Source organism: Platichthys flesus, chromosome 2 (assembly GCF_949316205.1).
Source record: "Platichthys flesus chromosome 2, fPlaFle2.1, whole genome shotgun sequence".
NCBI classification, from domain to species: domain Eukaryota; kingdom Metazoa; phylum Chordata; class Actinopteri; order Pleuronectiformes; family Pleuronectidae; genus Platichthys; species Platichthys flesus.
Genome location: NC_084946.1, coordinates 28,275,067 through 28,291,668, shown reverse-complemented (window position 1 = coordinate 28,291,668; position 16,602 = coordinate 28,275,067). Strand labels below are relative to the sequence as shown.

The window sequence follows — 16,602 nt, the reverse complement described above, 5'->3', positions numbered from 1 at the left end:
ACATAAAGTAATTTAATCTGAATAAATTCGGGATATTACTGAAATAAAGTAATTTAATCAGAAAAAGTCAGGATATTACTGAAATAAAGTAATTAACTCAAAATAAAGTCATATTACTGAAATACATAAATTTAAACAGAATAAAGTCAGAATGTTACTGAAATAAAGTAATTGAATAAGGCTAAAGTCATATTACTACTGAAATGGTAAACAGCTTCACCTACACAGTGTTCATCTTTATATAAAGTCTAAGATCCATTGTCCAGGATTTAGTTTGATGTATGTGTAAAATAATAATCATAAATATGTTTATTAGAACATCTTTAATGAGCCCTTTGTATCTACCACACTTTAGATAAGTAGTCAATTATCAATTGTCAATATTAGTTATAGCACATAAGTCACAGTTTCAGTAACACTGGATTGCAGGTTATTTAAAAACGTATAACAGAAACTTAATAAAAGCACGAGACAATGACCAGAGAACTTTTACATTAATAGAATAGTTTATTGAGAGGAACAAAACAGAAAAGTGAAGTTCACATCTGATCAGTAAATTACATCAAAGAGAAGGAACTTCATCCTCGGACCAGGAACCATTGACGGGGAACTAGAGCTGGAAGAAGAAAACATAACGCCACAATTATGAAATTGTTCCTAGTGTTTTTGGAATAACCTGTGATTTATCCAATATTATGTTTTATAATGTCGCAGAAGTGAGATATATAATATATAATGTTAATAAACGTTTAAGTGTCAAAGGACTCACAGAGGTTTCACTCTCCTGAGGGCCGCACACTCTCGAAGATGCCAGCCTCCCTCATGGCGTTGAACTCCTTGACTGAGTCGTAGGTTTTGTAGAAATCAGCGTAGGCCTGTTTCCTGGGCTCTGTCACTGTGTACTGCAGCACACAAAGAAAATTAACATTTCAGCCACAGCGTCAATCAATCAGATAAATAAATTGAAATAGTTGAAAATGTCCGAATCGAGGTTTCAGTGATTTATTTTGAAGGATATAGCCGTGTGTGTGTGTTTGTGTTTGTGTGTGCTCACCTTGAACATTATCGCAGCCCCCAGAGCCAGCGCGAAAGAGATGGGCAGGTGAAACTTCAGACGCTTTGCCAGCATCCCCCTCATCAAAGGCTTTGGCAGAGACATGGTGGATCACTGCAGAGAAGAGGAGGCACCGGTCAAACTCTACAATCAGATCTGATCGGTGAAGACATGAACATTCAGTCCAAGTCTCAGGTCTTCTCTTACTGGACGAGAAAGAGATGCACTGGGATCAGGTGACATCACGATAATGACTCAAATAACCGGATCTAGGATCTGTTCATTCGGTTCAGTTATGTGGTGTTCTATGTTTGTTAGTGTCTAATACATAATAATAATAATAATAATTTGAAAGGCACTTATCTACACAAAGGAGCAGTGGGATGGAGCTGAAAGAGATCACTCTCATCTTGTAATTCTACGGCTGCTTGCATCATCTACGAATCCAATGTCTCTTCACAGACGTCAGTTAAACTTCACATTATAAACTCAACTTAATCAAGCCCCTCTACCATCATATCAGAAGAGTGATTTCACTGCCTGGTTAAATACAGTGACCTTTGGCCTCATGGACACTTGGAGGTCAAACATGTTTAATAAAGCTCAGAGTGGTTTCAAGCTAAATCTGATCAATATTCTGGTATTTAAAATGTCTGCTGAACATTTTTTACAGCTTCCATTTTATTTGACTCTATTTAAATTTGAACATGTCTTTATGATTTCATGTCCTCTGTAAAAAACTGAGTTGCCTTGTTAACATGGAACAAACTGTGAGTCATGTTTTAAAGAGTCTTACGCTTGAGGGATAATCTAGTTCAGTTTGACGGGTCTATGTGAAGTGGTTTTAGATCTGGATCTGGTCCGAAGTGGTTTACGTGAGTGTGATGAGCTCCAATGAGCAAAATACATTTAACAAAGTGGATTTCAAACATTGACGAGACTTGAATGTGAAATGTCTGACACCATCTCACATTCACAGCAGGACAATTAGACTGAAACCAAGAACAGGTTCAGCATCATGAGTTCAGTTTGTCCTTCACCGCAGAATCTGAGTCACTTTAATAACAATATAATATAATAATAATAAAGAAAATGTCAACGAGTAGTTTGCACATTTGTTGATTTGTTAAAGATGACGTCTTTTCTATTTAACATGACTCTAGTTTCTGTTTGCTGAACGCAGCTCAGCACAGATCATATACACACACGATCACACGTGTTAGCTTCAGCAGGAGAAGTTTAATATAATGTAAATATAAGGATATTAAATCATATATCAAACACAAGCAACCAGCTGAGCTGCAGGGTCAAATCCGCGTGATGTCACTGTGACATGGCGGGCCTCGACCCTCTGCACGTTCACAGTTTGACTCAACACTGGTGTTAGAGGTGAAACACGTTAACACAACAATCAAATCTAACGTTAAACTTCCACTGTGAACCAAGAAGTGTCGGAAGAGCGACAGCACGAGATAAGGCTGGCTAGCTCGGGAAGCTAAGTGCTAACGAGCCGCAGTCCGTCAGAGGAAAGAGTCTGGAATCAAAGACCCGGGTCAGATCCCGGTGCCCGGGTCCGGATAGTGAATCAAAGGGGTCACAACGTGGACCCACAAGAGCGTTCGAACCGGTTCCGATGGAGGAATACTCACAGGTTGGACTCACGACCTTCACTTAAACCGCTAACACAACGTTTGTCCACCGGAAGAGATGCTACTGGAGCCGCAGAGGGTCAAACCACACCGGGACCAGAGAAAGCGAAGCGAGGCTAGTTGAGGACATGGGGAAGAAGGACAGGATTCAAACGCTATATATTCACATTCATATATATATTTAGTATATAAACACACATACATATATATATAAGTATAAAACAAGTCCTATATATATTAACTAAATCTACCATAGATCTCATCTGAAAACCCGGATATAAAACAAGAACAACAAAGATAAACATTCAAAGTTGGTATGATCGAACTTGTAACGTCAAAAATCGGCAACTCCCTGTTAATAATACTATATATATGTATACATAGTATTATATATATATACACACAATTATAGTAATAGATAATTCATAGATTGATTGGTCCTTCAGTTCCCACTTTTGTCCACAAGGTGGCAGTATTGTACTGATCAGCGTGAGCTAATGTGATCTGACCATAATATTATAATTATGATGATGATGATGATAATTGTGATTATGAATATTACCATAACTACCATTATTTATATCTTCTATCATCTCTATCTATCTATCTTCTTAAATTGATTAATTTGTAATAATTTGTATACATTTTACATTCATATATGTATATTTGTCATCGTTTCCACTATGTCATAACCTCGAAAGTTGGAAAATGGCAGGCTTCCTGTTGCGTTGTTCAAATTGCACCTCTAGACTTTTTTTTTTTTCTGCTCATGATGCACCTGGGCTACGATTTTTGTGAAGATCGGTGAAAGCTAACTGAGGGGCCCATTTCATATTAGTCTAGAATTAGGGTTTTGAATTCCATGCAAACTTTGGTATATATATATGAACATGTCTAGGCCCTGAGAAAGCCCAAAAGGGAAATACAAATCCTTCGAAATACATCAGGGCCTCCCACCCGAGGTGCTCGGGCCCTAATAAACAGAAACATATGATTGTTATAGACAAGTAAGTAGGAGGCGAAAACATATACACACATAAAGCAACTATAAATTGGAAACACACATATTTGTCTGTATGCAAATCAAACAAGAAACGATGAATGACGGTGTGGCGGGGTGTAAGGATCCTGGAATGAATACTGAGTAACTTTAAGTGCTTACAGTAGGTAAATAAACACCTGATATTTATGCTTATATTTTTTTACTATGTGAAATTGTTCAGCACTGATCCAGGACCATCATATAATGCCCTGGACTGGATAAAGGTTATAAGAAGTCTCTTGAGACACACACACACACACACACACACACACATGCACTTACAATTGATATCATGCTGCGCTTCGCCCCCTGCAAACCAAACAACTTGTAGTTACACAGTCTGACCACAAGAGAGAACCAGAACACGCTGAACTGTTTTGAATGAATCCTTCAATTTGAACAGTATATGTACGCAGAAATGCAGAAATACAGGATGAAGAAATGAAGCCAAAATAACTCAGACGCCGACATCTTGTGCAGTCAGAGGCAGAGACATCAGAGGACAGAGGCGTGGTATCAAGGTCCCACTCATGCATACGCTTGACCAATCAGGAATCAGTCTCAGCTGTCAATCATCTCAGCCTGTTTTTATATCATCAAATAACTGATCAAACCAAACTGATCAGAAACACTTGAACAACCATCAGTGAGTAAAAAAAACATTTATTTGTTTGGTGCATGTCACATCTGCTAACATGGAGGAGGCGGCCTATACTGCAGCCAGCCACCAGGGGGCGAGCAGGTAGGTTTGGCTTCACTTTTGGGGCCATCATGTTGTCAGTCTTTACTAATAAAATGAGTCCAATTCTGCAGACACTTGACACATACTAAAACATGTTTATGAACTGTTATTGAAATGTATGAGGCAGCATTTATTCATTCATTCTAAACAACATAATTCCAGGAGGGACTTTTACTTCTGATCATAACGGCTGACAGAAAGAGCAGTGACGCTTTATTGACATATTTTATTGTACAAAACAAACTGTTAACAGTTAAGTGGACAAGCTTTGAAACACATGCAGTAAATCAAAACAACTATTTAAAACCTGTAAAACAAGTGTAATTTGTTACTGTTTTCAGAATCGTTCAACACAAAACACACAGTTACACTGAGGGCAAAGGTCAAATCAAACACTCAGGTTCTCTTTCGTAAAGTGCATTTTAATAAGACTTATGCATTCTGACAGATAAACATGTGACGTCTCAAGCTGTGAAACCTGCAAAGGCTTCTCTTCACGATCATCAACCACCAAATTCTGAAGTTGAGTTTGATCAACACCAGTAAAACGTGTTTTTAAAGCAATAGTTTGAGATTTTGGGGGAAAATACTCATTTACTTTATTGTAAAGAAGACAGAAACCACTGTCTGTCCCTGATTGACTCAACTCTAAATCACCTCAGGGTCTTGAACCAGGCGACTTTTCGGACACATTTCCAGTTCATGCAACAGGACAGTCTCTCATTTCATGATTGTGTTGTTCCTGTAAACATAGTTCTAGTTTTCTTAGAAATGTTCGTGTCCAATCTCGTACCCTGTTACTTTCTCATGGACTTCAACATCACAGTCAAATATCACATATCACATATTTCGTTGAATTTTAATTCTTTGTGTCTTCGTGAACTTCTGGTCAACCAGTTCATTCCTCAGACTGGAAGCCTCCTTGGTGTGATGTCATGTATCATCCTCCTGGAGATATTCAGAACTGTGATTGTCTTACAGAGAGAAAGTTCACCTGTTCAATCCGAAGCCAGAAAACGCAACATCACAGGACCTTCTGCTCTGCATCACCTCTTCTCTCATGATCTCCTCTGGAGGTTGTGAGCATCACAAGCGGCTTTGTAGGTCTCTGCATTTTAGTTTTCTTTAAAAAGTGCGACACTGTCAGAGAGGGAGGTTTCACCGCAGTGGAAGAGGGTGATACGATCTTCTGCCAACAGACAATCACTAAAGCAGAATGACCCCTGGAAAAGGTAAACTGGGGATTAACCTCGAGAAAAAACCCCACCTGCAGAGATATGTTGAAGTCGAGATTCTCCAAAGTCAGAAAGGTCTGTGCCACGTAGCTGCCATGGGAGCTTCTCAGCAGATGGTGGAAAAGTTTTGGTACAAAGGATTAGTGACGTTCACAGATCCCTTGACGCCTACTTGGTGCCATTCGTTGGCCAGAGAAAGTCTGCAGGCTTTCACCCTCTTGCTGATTCTCAGTTTTCACAATTCTTTCTGTCACCTTTTACGTGTAAAGACACTTTGAACGTCTGTTTGAAGCGACTGGCTCCATCAGTGACGGTTGGCGTTTCAACCCCGCCTCTGATTGTGGTGATTGAGAAACGCCTTTGATTTCCAAATACCCCTCAATGAATGAACTGGTTCATTTTGAGCATCACATTTACGACCCTCGTGGATCTCGGGCGTGTTTAGATAAAACAACTCATCCGGCAAAACTTTCCAACCATGCCGATCGATTAAAGCTGTGATTCTCACTGTCTGCTATAGTCATGTTTGTACCCTTGTGGATGCAAGAAGTGTTGTTGTAAGTGTACTATCAAGGTAGTGGACTTAGGGGTCGGACTGTAGAGTCACATTGGAGGGGTGCCATTGGGTTGTTCCATCATGAAGGCTGAGGGGTGCTGCTAGAAGTCGTAGGGTCGAACCATCATGGCGGTGGAGCGCAGAGAGTAGCTGGGGCCTCTGAAGTGGTGCCACTTGATACCGTTAAGCTTCCTGATGTTGTGGCCGATGCTGTAGTACATTCCGTTCAGGTTGGAGAAACCACAGGCGTCGAACCACCAACCTGAAGGAGAGAGAGACAGACACAGAGAGCGATGTGCACAGGGACTTTATCCATAACTTAATTTAGACCCTGGTCCAAACAGTGTAACACTGAAACAACAACATATAGAGAGATTGTTTATTCCTGTTCATTGTGCTGCATTTTGACGATGACGAGGGGACATTCAGACGAGGGGCGGAGCTGGTTGAACTTTACCTCCAGTGAGCATCAGGGCACATTTGCAGTGGTCGCAGTTGTCGTTGTCCTGGTCTCGGGTGCTGAAGCTGGTCCCATGGGTGGTCAAGCTGCTCTGCCTCCCTGCTGTGCCACTGTAACCTCTCAGATACAACCTGGGAGACCGGAGGCAGTGGCGGGGTGGAGAGTAAGTACTGTACTTCATTACAGACAGACAGACAGACAGACAGACAGATGGTGGTGAAGTGTAACTCACCTGTACTGCTGCCTCTCACTGGTCAGTGTAAAGCGGTCGTACTGGGAGTGGGCCGGGTTTCCCTCCCAGTCTTTCAGGTCCACCCTTAGAGAGTACTGACCCTGACTGGTCAGCAGGTACAACACTTCATTACCCAACCAGTGCTCTCCCAACAGGTCCCCGAAACCCTGCAGAGTGGGACGATGGGAACGAGGGTGAGGTGCGATGTACTAGTGGATCTTATTCTCAGTTTTGATTCAATGCTCCCATTAGAGAAACCCACCATCTTGTACTCCCTCCAGCTCCTCTGGAAGTCCACGCTGCCGTTAAACCGTCGCTGGAAAACCGTCCAACCTCCTCCGCTCGTCTCCATGTCACAGTACACCTTCAGGAGAAGAGGAGAAAGTAATAAAAATGTCAAATACTACGGCAGTGTCCATTGTTTGGAATGGGCCGTTAGCTTTGCCTGGGGTGATGCTGGTTGCAGTTTATCTCTCTTAAACTGTAGAAGTGATCTGCAACAAATCTGTTCACCTGGTTATTCAAAGCTCACTGAAGCTGATACAGCGTCAGTGTGGAATGTACCCGGTCCATTCATTGGTTCTGATTCTACCAGAACGTCTCCTCACACTGATCGACATGCCTGAATTTAGAACTTGCTGCAGGTCAGACATTACCTGCACAGGCTGAGTCCTGTTGCTGATGAAGATGTGGTACACTCCGCTGACAGAGTGACCGGCCTTATAGGCGTCTGCACAGTCCCTCCACATCTGGTTCCCAGGAGGTGACGCTACAAACACACACACACACACAACGAATACAGTGAAGACTCATGGGTGTGTGTATGTTGTGTCTTTGTGAGAAAAATTTGAGCATAAACCTCAGAAATGCTCACATCTTTTTAAAGACTGGGTTATAAGGTTTTGATGTTAAAGGTTAGGTAAGGGGTTAGAGAACACATTAGTGAATTTGTGTGTGTGTGTATACCTGTAGTACTAGCCACCATGTTAATGAGTGTGTGGACCGACGCCATCAGCTGAGCCTGCTGCCTCTGCAGAGCCGTGTTGTTGCTGCTGGCGACTCTCAGCTGCCTCTCTAAAGACTCGATGGCCACCATCTGAGTCCTGACAACAGACTGAGAGAAGAACATTTTCTTTGCTTGGTTAATTTGCGGATGGCAACCAACGTCAAGGTGTGTCGCCGAGCAAACCCCTATTCCATCTCCCTGTTCCAAACATCACTCGATTGTCTTTTGTTTAACAGATCTGATTTTATTGTCTCAGACAACAATCCTCATCTTGTGTTCCTTTTAATCAGCTTTGCCAAGGAAGCATTCTCATGGAATATTCGGATATATAAGATTCGGCCTAATCTGTGCCAAATCTTGCAATGTGGAAAAGTTAAAGAAAGTGGAAGGAATATTCTGGATCCGCCCCTTGATACTGATCTGGATCTGGAATGAATGGGTTCTTCCCTGATCCATTCCATGTCCTCCCACCAAGTTTCATGGTGATTTCAAACAAACTATCTAAAACATAACCCCCTTGGTTTCATCTTAGGTTTGTTTTGAGTGTACACTTCTCAGCCAGCTTAGTTAAAGTGGAATGAATCAACAGAATCTGATCAGACTGTATAGTTGTACATTAAATAGTTCATGAACTCATTATCTCGTGAACTGAAATCTATGTCTTGTAAATGTGAAATACTTAGTCTGAATGAATAATTTGCAGGACGTGTACCTGCAGTCGGCTCTTGTGCTCCTTCATGTCCTCCAGCTCTCCTCTCTGCCGAGACTCCAACATCTGAACTTTACTCTCCAGGTGACTGAAAGACACATTGAAGAAGTCATTGGGAGGATGGAGGCCTCTAATAAAACCTGTAAATCTCTTCAGTAGAAAGGAGGGAAAATTGGTACTACATGACGGGAGAAAACTGGGAAAAGGGACTTCGGTATTACCTTTTCCCCCCAAAAGGTAGAAACGCTACAATACCCAGAATGCACCTGGCGCCCAGGCCTCTATCCTATACATGCTCCAAACACCGAAGATTGTTTGACATCTGAATGTCAAACCATCTTCATCAATGGTTATTAATGGTTTTGACGTGAGTTGTTCCTGAGGTAATGAGTAATAATCATCTGTTTGTGGTAAAGCATCTAAAAGTTCTGCTGTGGAAAGTCACTTGTGTCACAAAGTGCATGTTGTAGTTGTAGCACACATCCAGGGAGCTGGAAGAATCCTCCAGGGACGTTAAAGTCATCTTCTGATTTGAAAACAAAAGATTGAGTAAATCTTGGTCCAGCCAACAGGTGGGAGATTAAATCTTTGTATACTATAGATATGTAATAATATAAATCAGGTTGAAAATGGGCGAAGTTCCCGATTAAGTGAAAAGAAAACAGAAGTAAAAGTGACAAATCTTTCTTTGACTCCACCACCATCGCTTGTCTCTCATTGTTTCTAATGTGAATTGGCAGAAAGGTTTTTCCAAACAAGCCACGGCTTCTATTGGCAGGACTCCTGCAAAACCATCGCAAATTACTGTCACACCAAGATAAAATCAATCTAGGAGATGTAGGAAATCTGCAGGTTGTAGGAACACCAAAAAGGAAACTACAGTATGTCATAGAAACACAACTCCTAGAATTCTTCAGATTAGACATTTTAATAGGGTGTTTGTATTTATCTTCAGATGGAGGAAGCAAATCCAAACTATTTGTGGCTAATCTGTCTGTAGTGGTCCTGGGGTTATAACTCCTGGTTGAAGAGCCGTAAAACCAGAAGCTGAGCAGCTGCTCAAATCAAGGACTTCAGACAGGGGCGGGCTGGGACAGTAACTCAGGCTTGTTGACTCCTCTCCAGTCCTCATGTTTCACGCAGAGCACCAGACCTCTGATTTTGTAGGCTCACCCTATTCGTTGATGTTACCAGACTAGTAAACAAGTAGGAGACGCTGTAACTCACTGTCCTCTGCGAACCTTTCAATGACGTCATCTTTGTAAAGTGCCATAAGAACGAAACTGCCATGATACAATATCTTTAACTTTAATCACATTTCCCATCCTGATCTGCAATTATTTACTCCACTCATTTGTTAGGTTTAGTAACACTGCTCCCGACGCTCCTCAGTAAACTTATCACTGACACATAATTTCCAAACCGCTCACGGAGCGTTTCCAACCACAAGTTCAACTTCTGCTGAAGAGTAATTGACAAGTGTCGGACACGACCTCCCGTTGTTCTCGCGTGTGCACATGTGTCATGTCGTGGTTTTAGTTCTACGAGTGATGTTGTTTTACATTAGCAGTGAGACCGTGGTCGTACTGAGAGCTGAAACACGTTATCAGCTCCAAACACTTCATCACGCTGACCCGCACGTGAACGAGGAAACGCCTTCTACTGGGATGTGGACTGATGGGGAGTCACTGATTGCTGCGGTGCTGCGGTCTGTGCAGTTTGTGTGTGTGTGTGAGTGTGTGTTTGTGTGTATGTATGTGTGTGTGTGTGTGTTTGTGTGTGTGTGTGTGTGTGTGTGTGTTTGTGTGTGTTTGTGTGTATGTGGGTTTCTGAGTGTATGTGTGTGTTAGTGTATGTGGGTTTCTGTGTGTGTGTGTGTGTTGGTGTGTATGTGTGTGCGTGTCTGTGTGTGGGTGTGTGCGTGTGTGTGTGTTTGTGTGTGTGTGTGTCTGTGGAACACAAGCAAACTGATTAGAACAACATCGGTAACCATGGTACTGATATGCCAATATACATATTATAGATTAAATATGCTATATATATATATTAATATGACAAATATATAACATATTCAATTATTTGTATTCTTCTTCTTTGAGGTTTAACAGCAGCTAGCACCGTTACTTTTGAAGATCAAAGCTATCAAAGTTGATACCTGCCTTTCATTTGAAAGCTCATAGACAAAAGCCTTTGGATGATGAAAACTTCCTGCACAATAAGAGCGTGAAACAGTCACTTGCCAATATTGCAGATAATTTTAGATAAAAATTCATGGGTAATGTTCAACAATAGTGACCAGGATGAAAAAGGTAAACATTTGCGAGTCTGGAAAGTGGAACCCTGTCGATCAGGAGGTAAACGATGAAGAGATCAAGTCTCTGTCAGACACAGTTGAATTTCTCTCTGCCGAGCTGAAGAAAGAGTCCATCCAGCGTCTGCTGTTGAAAGATAAGTTGCAAAAACAAGCAGATTCCCATCTGCAGCACTTTATGATATGGAAACAGTCCCTTGCAGAGGCAAAGAGTTGCCACTTGAAGGACACAGAGGTTAGTACAACAACCGGCCTTGACCTTAAAGCTGAGAAACAACTCCATCTGGACCTTCAGAGGGAAATAACCAGGCTCTCCAGCCGCCTGGAAACATTGACAGATCACAACAAGTCTCTGACCAAGAAGGAAGAGGACATTTCTGCTGAGCTGCAGACGGACCGAACCCAGGCACTGGAGCTGAAACATCAGCTGCAGAAGCAACACGACGCTCATCACGACGATCTTCAGGCAATAAAATGGGCCGATGTTAAGAGAATTGCTCTGCAGCTGCAGGAAGTGGAGAGCCTGAAAGCAACCAACCTTGAGCTTGTCAAAAAATGTCAGGAGGAGGATGAGCTTAATCAGGACCTCCAAAGACAATCCATCAAACTCTATATGAGCCTGGAGACGGTGACTGAGAAGAACAAGTCTCTGACAAATGAGAAAGAGGATCTCACTGCCAAGCTGCAGAGTGAGTTGGCTCAGACACTGGAGCTGAAACATCAGCTGCAGAATCAACACAACGCTCATCAGGAGGATCTTCAGGCTGTGAAACAGTCCAACATTGAGAGAAATGCTCTGCAACTGCAGGAACTGGAGAGCTTGAAAGCAACCAACCTAGAACTTGTCACCAAACTTAATTCTGAGAAAAAACTCAGGCAGAATCTCCAGAGCAACATTCCCAGGCTCTCTACCATGCTCGGAGGCAGAGACAGTAAATATCAAGTCTCGGTAACAAAAGGAAGAGGATCTTACTGCCGAGCTGGAAGAGGAGCAGACCCAGACCCTGGAGCTGAAACATCAGCTGCACAAACAAAAGAATGCTCATCAGGGGAACTTCAGGACGTGAAACAGTCCAACATTGAGGGAACCACTGAGGAACTGGAGGGCTTGAAAGCAAACAAACACAAGACCAAGTGACACATAAGGAAGAAGAACTTACTGCCGAGCTGGAAGAGGAGCGGACCCAGACACTGGAGTCTAGTCTTCAGGGAGCAATGGATGCCCATCAGAAGGAACTTGAGGCGCTCCTTTAGAACAGTGCAAGCACAGAAGCAGACAGCCACTAACCCTGAGACTCTCATCAAGCCTTGTGCATTTCAAGAGTCTACTCTGGCCCTCCAGACCCAAACTGTCAGGGGAGTTGTATAAGAAGGAGAACCTCACAGATTTGGAAGCGCTGGATAAGCTAACACCTAAACTGACTATGGAGCTGAGTCCTCCCACTTCTGGAGATAGCGTCTGCAACCACCTGAGGTCTGAACCATCCCCGAAGCCCTCGATGTCTCATGTCCTGTGGACTTTAGGTTTGATGCTGATTTTGTACCTGTTCTTGTCTCGCAGCTGACTGATTTCGGTCGTCTGGAGTAGCAGCTCCTTCTCCAGCTTGTTGGTGGACAGAGAGTTCTCCAGAAGCTGGATCTCAATCCGAGACGTGTGGTTCAGCACCTGGTTACAAGTTATTTCTCATTACTCCCATCATTTGAACATGAGCTGTCTGACTGAACTGCGTTGTGTGGCCGTTACCTTGGCTTCCACCACGTTGAGTTTGCGTGTCTGCTCTGCCGTGCGCGTGAGGAGGTTTGTTCCGATCTCCAGCATCGTGGCCGTCTGGTTGTGCACGACGTGTGACGGTGTGTTGCTGATGTCTCGTCTGCTCTGTACGAAGTTCTCCAGCTGCAGAATAAAGGGACACAAACAGAGGAAATAATGTGTTAGAAAGATTTGCAGTAAAACCACCGTCTGGGTGCATGAAGTTCATCGAATCAAACGCACACTCAAGAGGCCTGTGGTACAAAGACGCAGGTCCCCATGTGTCTGGGAATATAAACTGATGCCAAGTCACACTGCCATGCTGTGACCTTTGACCTCTGACAAATAAATAATCCGTCCGTCTATTTCTCCCTCAAACGTCCCCAGGATATCAGTGCCACTGAGAAGCAGGGAGTTGATAAATATACCACTGCACCAACAAACAGAGGGGTCCCTGTGGGAGACCCCGTTACCAGTGAGGCTGTTTGACGAGATCCAAGTGTGTGTGTGTGTGTGTGTGTGTGTGTGTGTGTGTGTGTGTGTGTGTGTTTGTGTAAATGTGAGTTGAGTCTCGTGTCGATCCTGATGATTTTGTTAGGATCGTGATGGTGGTGGCAGCTGATCGAGGACTCACAACTTAGATTTTTGAATATCGGTTTTACAAATAAAAACAGATTAAGTGGATCTCATCATATTTCCTCGGCCTCTCCGTGACCTCAACAGTTAGTTCCTGAGAGATTTTATTTTGAAAAGATGTGAACTTGAATCTGAAGGTGCCGGTTGCTTAACAGACTCTGAATCAGTCGAAATAGGATCCGTGAATCATTGAAACTTATTTATAAACACACATGTGAACAGTAATAAAGTGCAGATGAAAAAGGTCGGATGAACATGAAGTTTTCTAACTTTTCTAAAACTCTGAAACAAAGACTGTAAATGAAAGTGAAGAGTTTGAGGATCGACACAGGACAAGAGAACACAACATTACAAACACACACTATCAGACATTCTGTGGTGCAGCCGCTCATGCAGGGTCAGTGTGGAAGGACACTTTCAAACCAGTGATTTGTCACTTGTGTTGTGACTGAGCCAAGCTTTAATGAAACACAGTGAAAAACGCACAAACAGACGTTGAGTGAACACAATGAAATGAAAATCCATGAGGATCGATAGTGACTAAATGTGTTCATAATTTTCCATAAAATATCTGCAGACGGATCCTCCAACATTAAACTTCATTAAAGTTCATGGTTTGATTCCTTTCACTGACTGATGCTATCCTCTCTGACTGACTTTATCTCAATCATCAGTCTCCCCCCACGCTGACGGTGCTATCACTCATTTTCACTGCCCAATTACAGTAACCCCGGTGTTATTATGTTTAGCCTGCTTCAATTCACATTCAGATTAAACAACCATCGCTCCGTTCAATCAAAACCTGATTTTTGGTAGAGGACAGATAGGAATCTCAGCGGCCATGAGTCCCAGTGGCTCGTTGGAGAAGGTTTTGCGCGACGGAGTAAATTGTGCGAAAAACCTGAACAAAAAGCAGATGTTGTGAAGCAGTGAGAAGTTAATCAAATAATCAAACGCGGGAAAAACGTTTGGAACGAGCGGTGGTTTCTGCTTCCTGTGATGTTGCACAGATTAACTGTGATGGAAACCAAACGCTTCACCTGACTGACGAGCAGAGGGGGGTGGGGGTGGGGGGGGGGGCGGATGAGTGAGAGCACATACGTGTCGTGTTCATGATGGGATAAGAACAAAACAACAAAAGATTTAATGAGAGAAACTATACGTTTACAGGTTCTTTTTTGCTGAATCTCATGAGACACAATGTGCTGACTTTTTAATTGACCCTTACTTCCTGCTGTAGGATGAAAGATACAACACACACACACACACACACACACACACACACACCACTCATGTACTCTGGAAATACACAGACAACCCCCGGTATGGAGGGCTTGTTTCTGAGATGTTAACTCAAACCACATGTTGGCTTCACTATGATCTGGCCCTCTGGGTGACTTCACAGAGGGTGTGTGTGTGTGTGTGTGTGTGTGTATATGTGTGTGTGTGTGTGTGTGTGTGTGTGTGTGTGCTACCAAAGCCTCTGATAACAAGAGTGACGCACAGGCAAGTGGCACCGATATGGATCTGGGGTAACAAGTGCAGGAGTGTGTCGGGACCTGAGCTGGTGACCTGAGGACCTGACGGAGGATCAGACACTGAACTGAACTTCCTGCTCCTGCCAACCACAGGTGCATCCTCTGATGAGAGTGTGTAAACACATTTCTAAGTTCATGCACTTTTTCCACAGCTACTGGGTGAAAACCTCCTCACTGTCTGCCGACACATGATGTCGACGATCATGTGCCATCATCTGGTCAATCTCTAAACCGTCCTTTCATTCTCTGAAGCTGATCTCAGACCTGCACTGAACTCCGGAGAACCTCCAGACATCCTCCACAGGGGCTGTTTGTCCGAGTGGCGGCCTCACAACTTTCTTTTTTCAGGCCACTCCTCTCGTAAAACCTCCAGAGAATCAATGTTAAGATTAAGATTAAGATCTGTGTGAAGGAGCCGATGTGACAAGACATCAGGAGATTGTCCTCAGGATTCATCACAAGCGAGTTGGTGTGTTGACAGACAGCTGTCAATCATGACGTCTCAGCCCATTTTTATATTATCAGATAACTGAGTAAAACCAAACTGATCAGAAACATCAACACTTTAGGATATATCAGTGTGAACTGACGCACACACGCACACACAGGATCCTGAGCTACACTGCACTTGTGTTGACTTGTTTGCGTGGCTTCACCAAACTCATGGTGTGTAATCACTGGGTGACTTTCCGAGCTTCTCATATGACTTCATTGCGTCTCTAAGAAACCCAGCGTCCAGATGTTTTGGAGCCGAACACTGCTGCACTTGATGTTCTGCTTCTCCTCCCTCTCTCTCTCCAACGCCCTCCTCAGCGTCTCTTCTCCATGTGGGACTTGGTCCTGAGCTGCACAGGATCTGGTGGAACCCACAGCCAGTCGTCTTGTACCCGTCGAGTGTCGGGGGGTCTCTCTGGTGTCGTGTAAATCCTGAGCAGATGTCCAAGTTGTTTGTGTTATGTGTTTATGTTGGATGCCTGCACAAATCCCTCTGACTGAAGTGTGAAGGACCTGACTGTATAAAGTGTGATCATATTCAGGCGGACATTTTGAACTTTTCAAACATAACTTGTTGCTCATTAGTGTACAGCACCTGATTCATTTTGAGTGGTCAGGTGGATTCAAACCATTCACCCTGCACACTTTTAAATATCTGAACAACTGTTTGTGACTTCCCTCCAGAGCTCTGGGTTTTTGGTACGACAGAGAATGAAACCAGAACCAGATGGAATATTAACTTTCATTTTCTCCCCTTCAGTGTTTTAATGCTTTTTATGGGAAAGCTAAATTTGTGAAGGAGGTAGGAGTGGGAAAGCTGTGGAGAGGAACCAAGTTAGAACTGGTAATTTGAGTCTCATTCCCAGTGGACGCCAACATGAGGACTCTGCGTCAGACGTGGGACAAACAAAACGGCTCCTTATAAAACCAGGATCAATCAGATCTCCTCTCTGGCAGGTGCTTGATCGACTGATTTGTCTCTTAAGGACTGAAAACCCCCAAGAACAAGAGCAGGTCCAGTATTTGATTTAAAGAAACAAAGAGATCAAAGACGTTGATGTGAGGACACGCCCCTCAGCATGATACCAGTTTGAATCCCCTGTCCGTACTAACACCTGAAAACACGTGTCACAGGAAAAACTCATGACCCAGTGATCTCCACAGACTGGTTTATAACTTCACATTAA

At 43.1% G+C, this 16,602-nt stretch overlaps 2 protein-coding genes across 2 annotated transcripts in view; both read right to left on the bottom strand.

Annotated features, from left to right (window-relative positions):
• Window positions 1-487: 487 nt before the first annotated feature.
• Window positions 488-2,836, bottom strand: LOC133973253 (cytochrome c oxidase subunit 6C-1). Its single transcript, XM_062411003.1, has 4 exons — window positions 2,704-2,836; window positions 1,055-1,168; window positions 770-902; window positions 488-616 (listed from the first exon to the last, which is right to left on the bottom strand). Exons 2-3 carry the CDS (start codon window positions 1,157-1,159, stop codon window positions 777-779), a joined length of 231 nt encoding a protein of 76 aa, XP_062266987.1. The 5' UTR covers window positions 1,160-1,168; window positions 2,704-2,836; the 3' UTR covers window positions 488-616; window positions 770-776.
• A 1,589-nt stretch (window positions 2,837-4,425) lies between these two features.
• Window positions 4,426-16,602, bottom strand: part of angpt4 (angiopoietin 4) — a 27,958-nt gene continuing 15,781 nt past the window's right edge. Inside the window, exons 2-10 of the mRNA XM_062409471.1 lie at window positions 12,741-12,890; window positions 12,541-12,662; window positions 8,689-8,773; window positions 7,937-8,084; window positions 7,627-7,739; window positions 7,233-7,334; window positions 6,971-7,137; window positions 6,736-6,869; window positions 4,426-6,540 (exon numbers count right to left, since the gene is read on the bottom strand). Of these exons, the coding sequence (XP_062265455.1) occupies window positions 6,380-6,540; window positions 6,736-6,869; window positions 6,971-7,137; window positions 7,233-7,334; window positions 7,627-7,739; window positions 7,937-8,084; window positions 8,689-8,773; window positions 12,541-12,662; window positions 12,741-12,890 (1,182 nt within the window). The 3' untranslated portion in view covers window positions 4,426-6,379. The remainder of the gene's footprint in view (window positions 6,541-6,735; window positions 6,870-6,970; window positions 7,138-7,232; window positions 7,335-7,626; window positions 7,740-7,936; window positions 8,085-8,688; window positions 8,774-12,540; window positions 12,663-12,740; window positions 12,891-16,602) is intronic.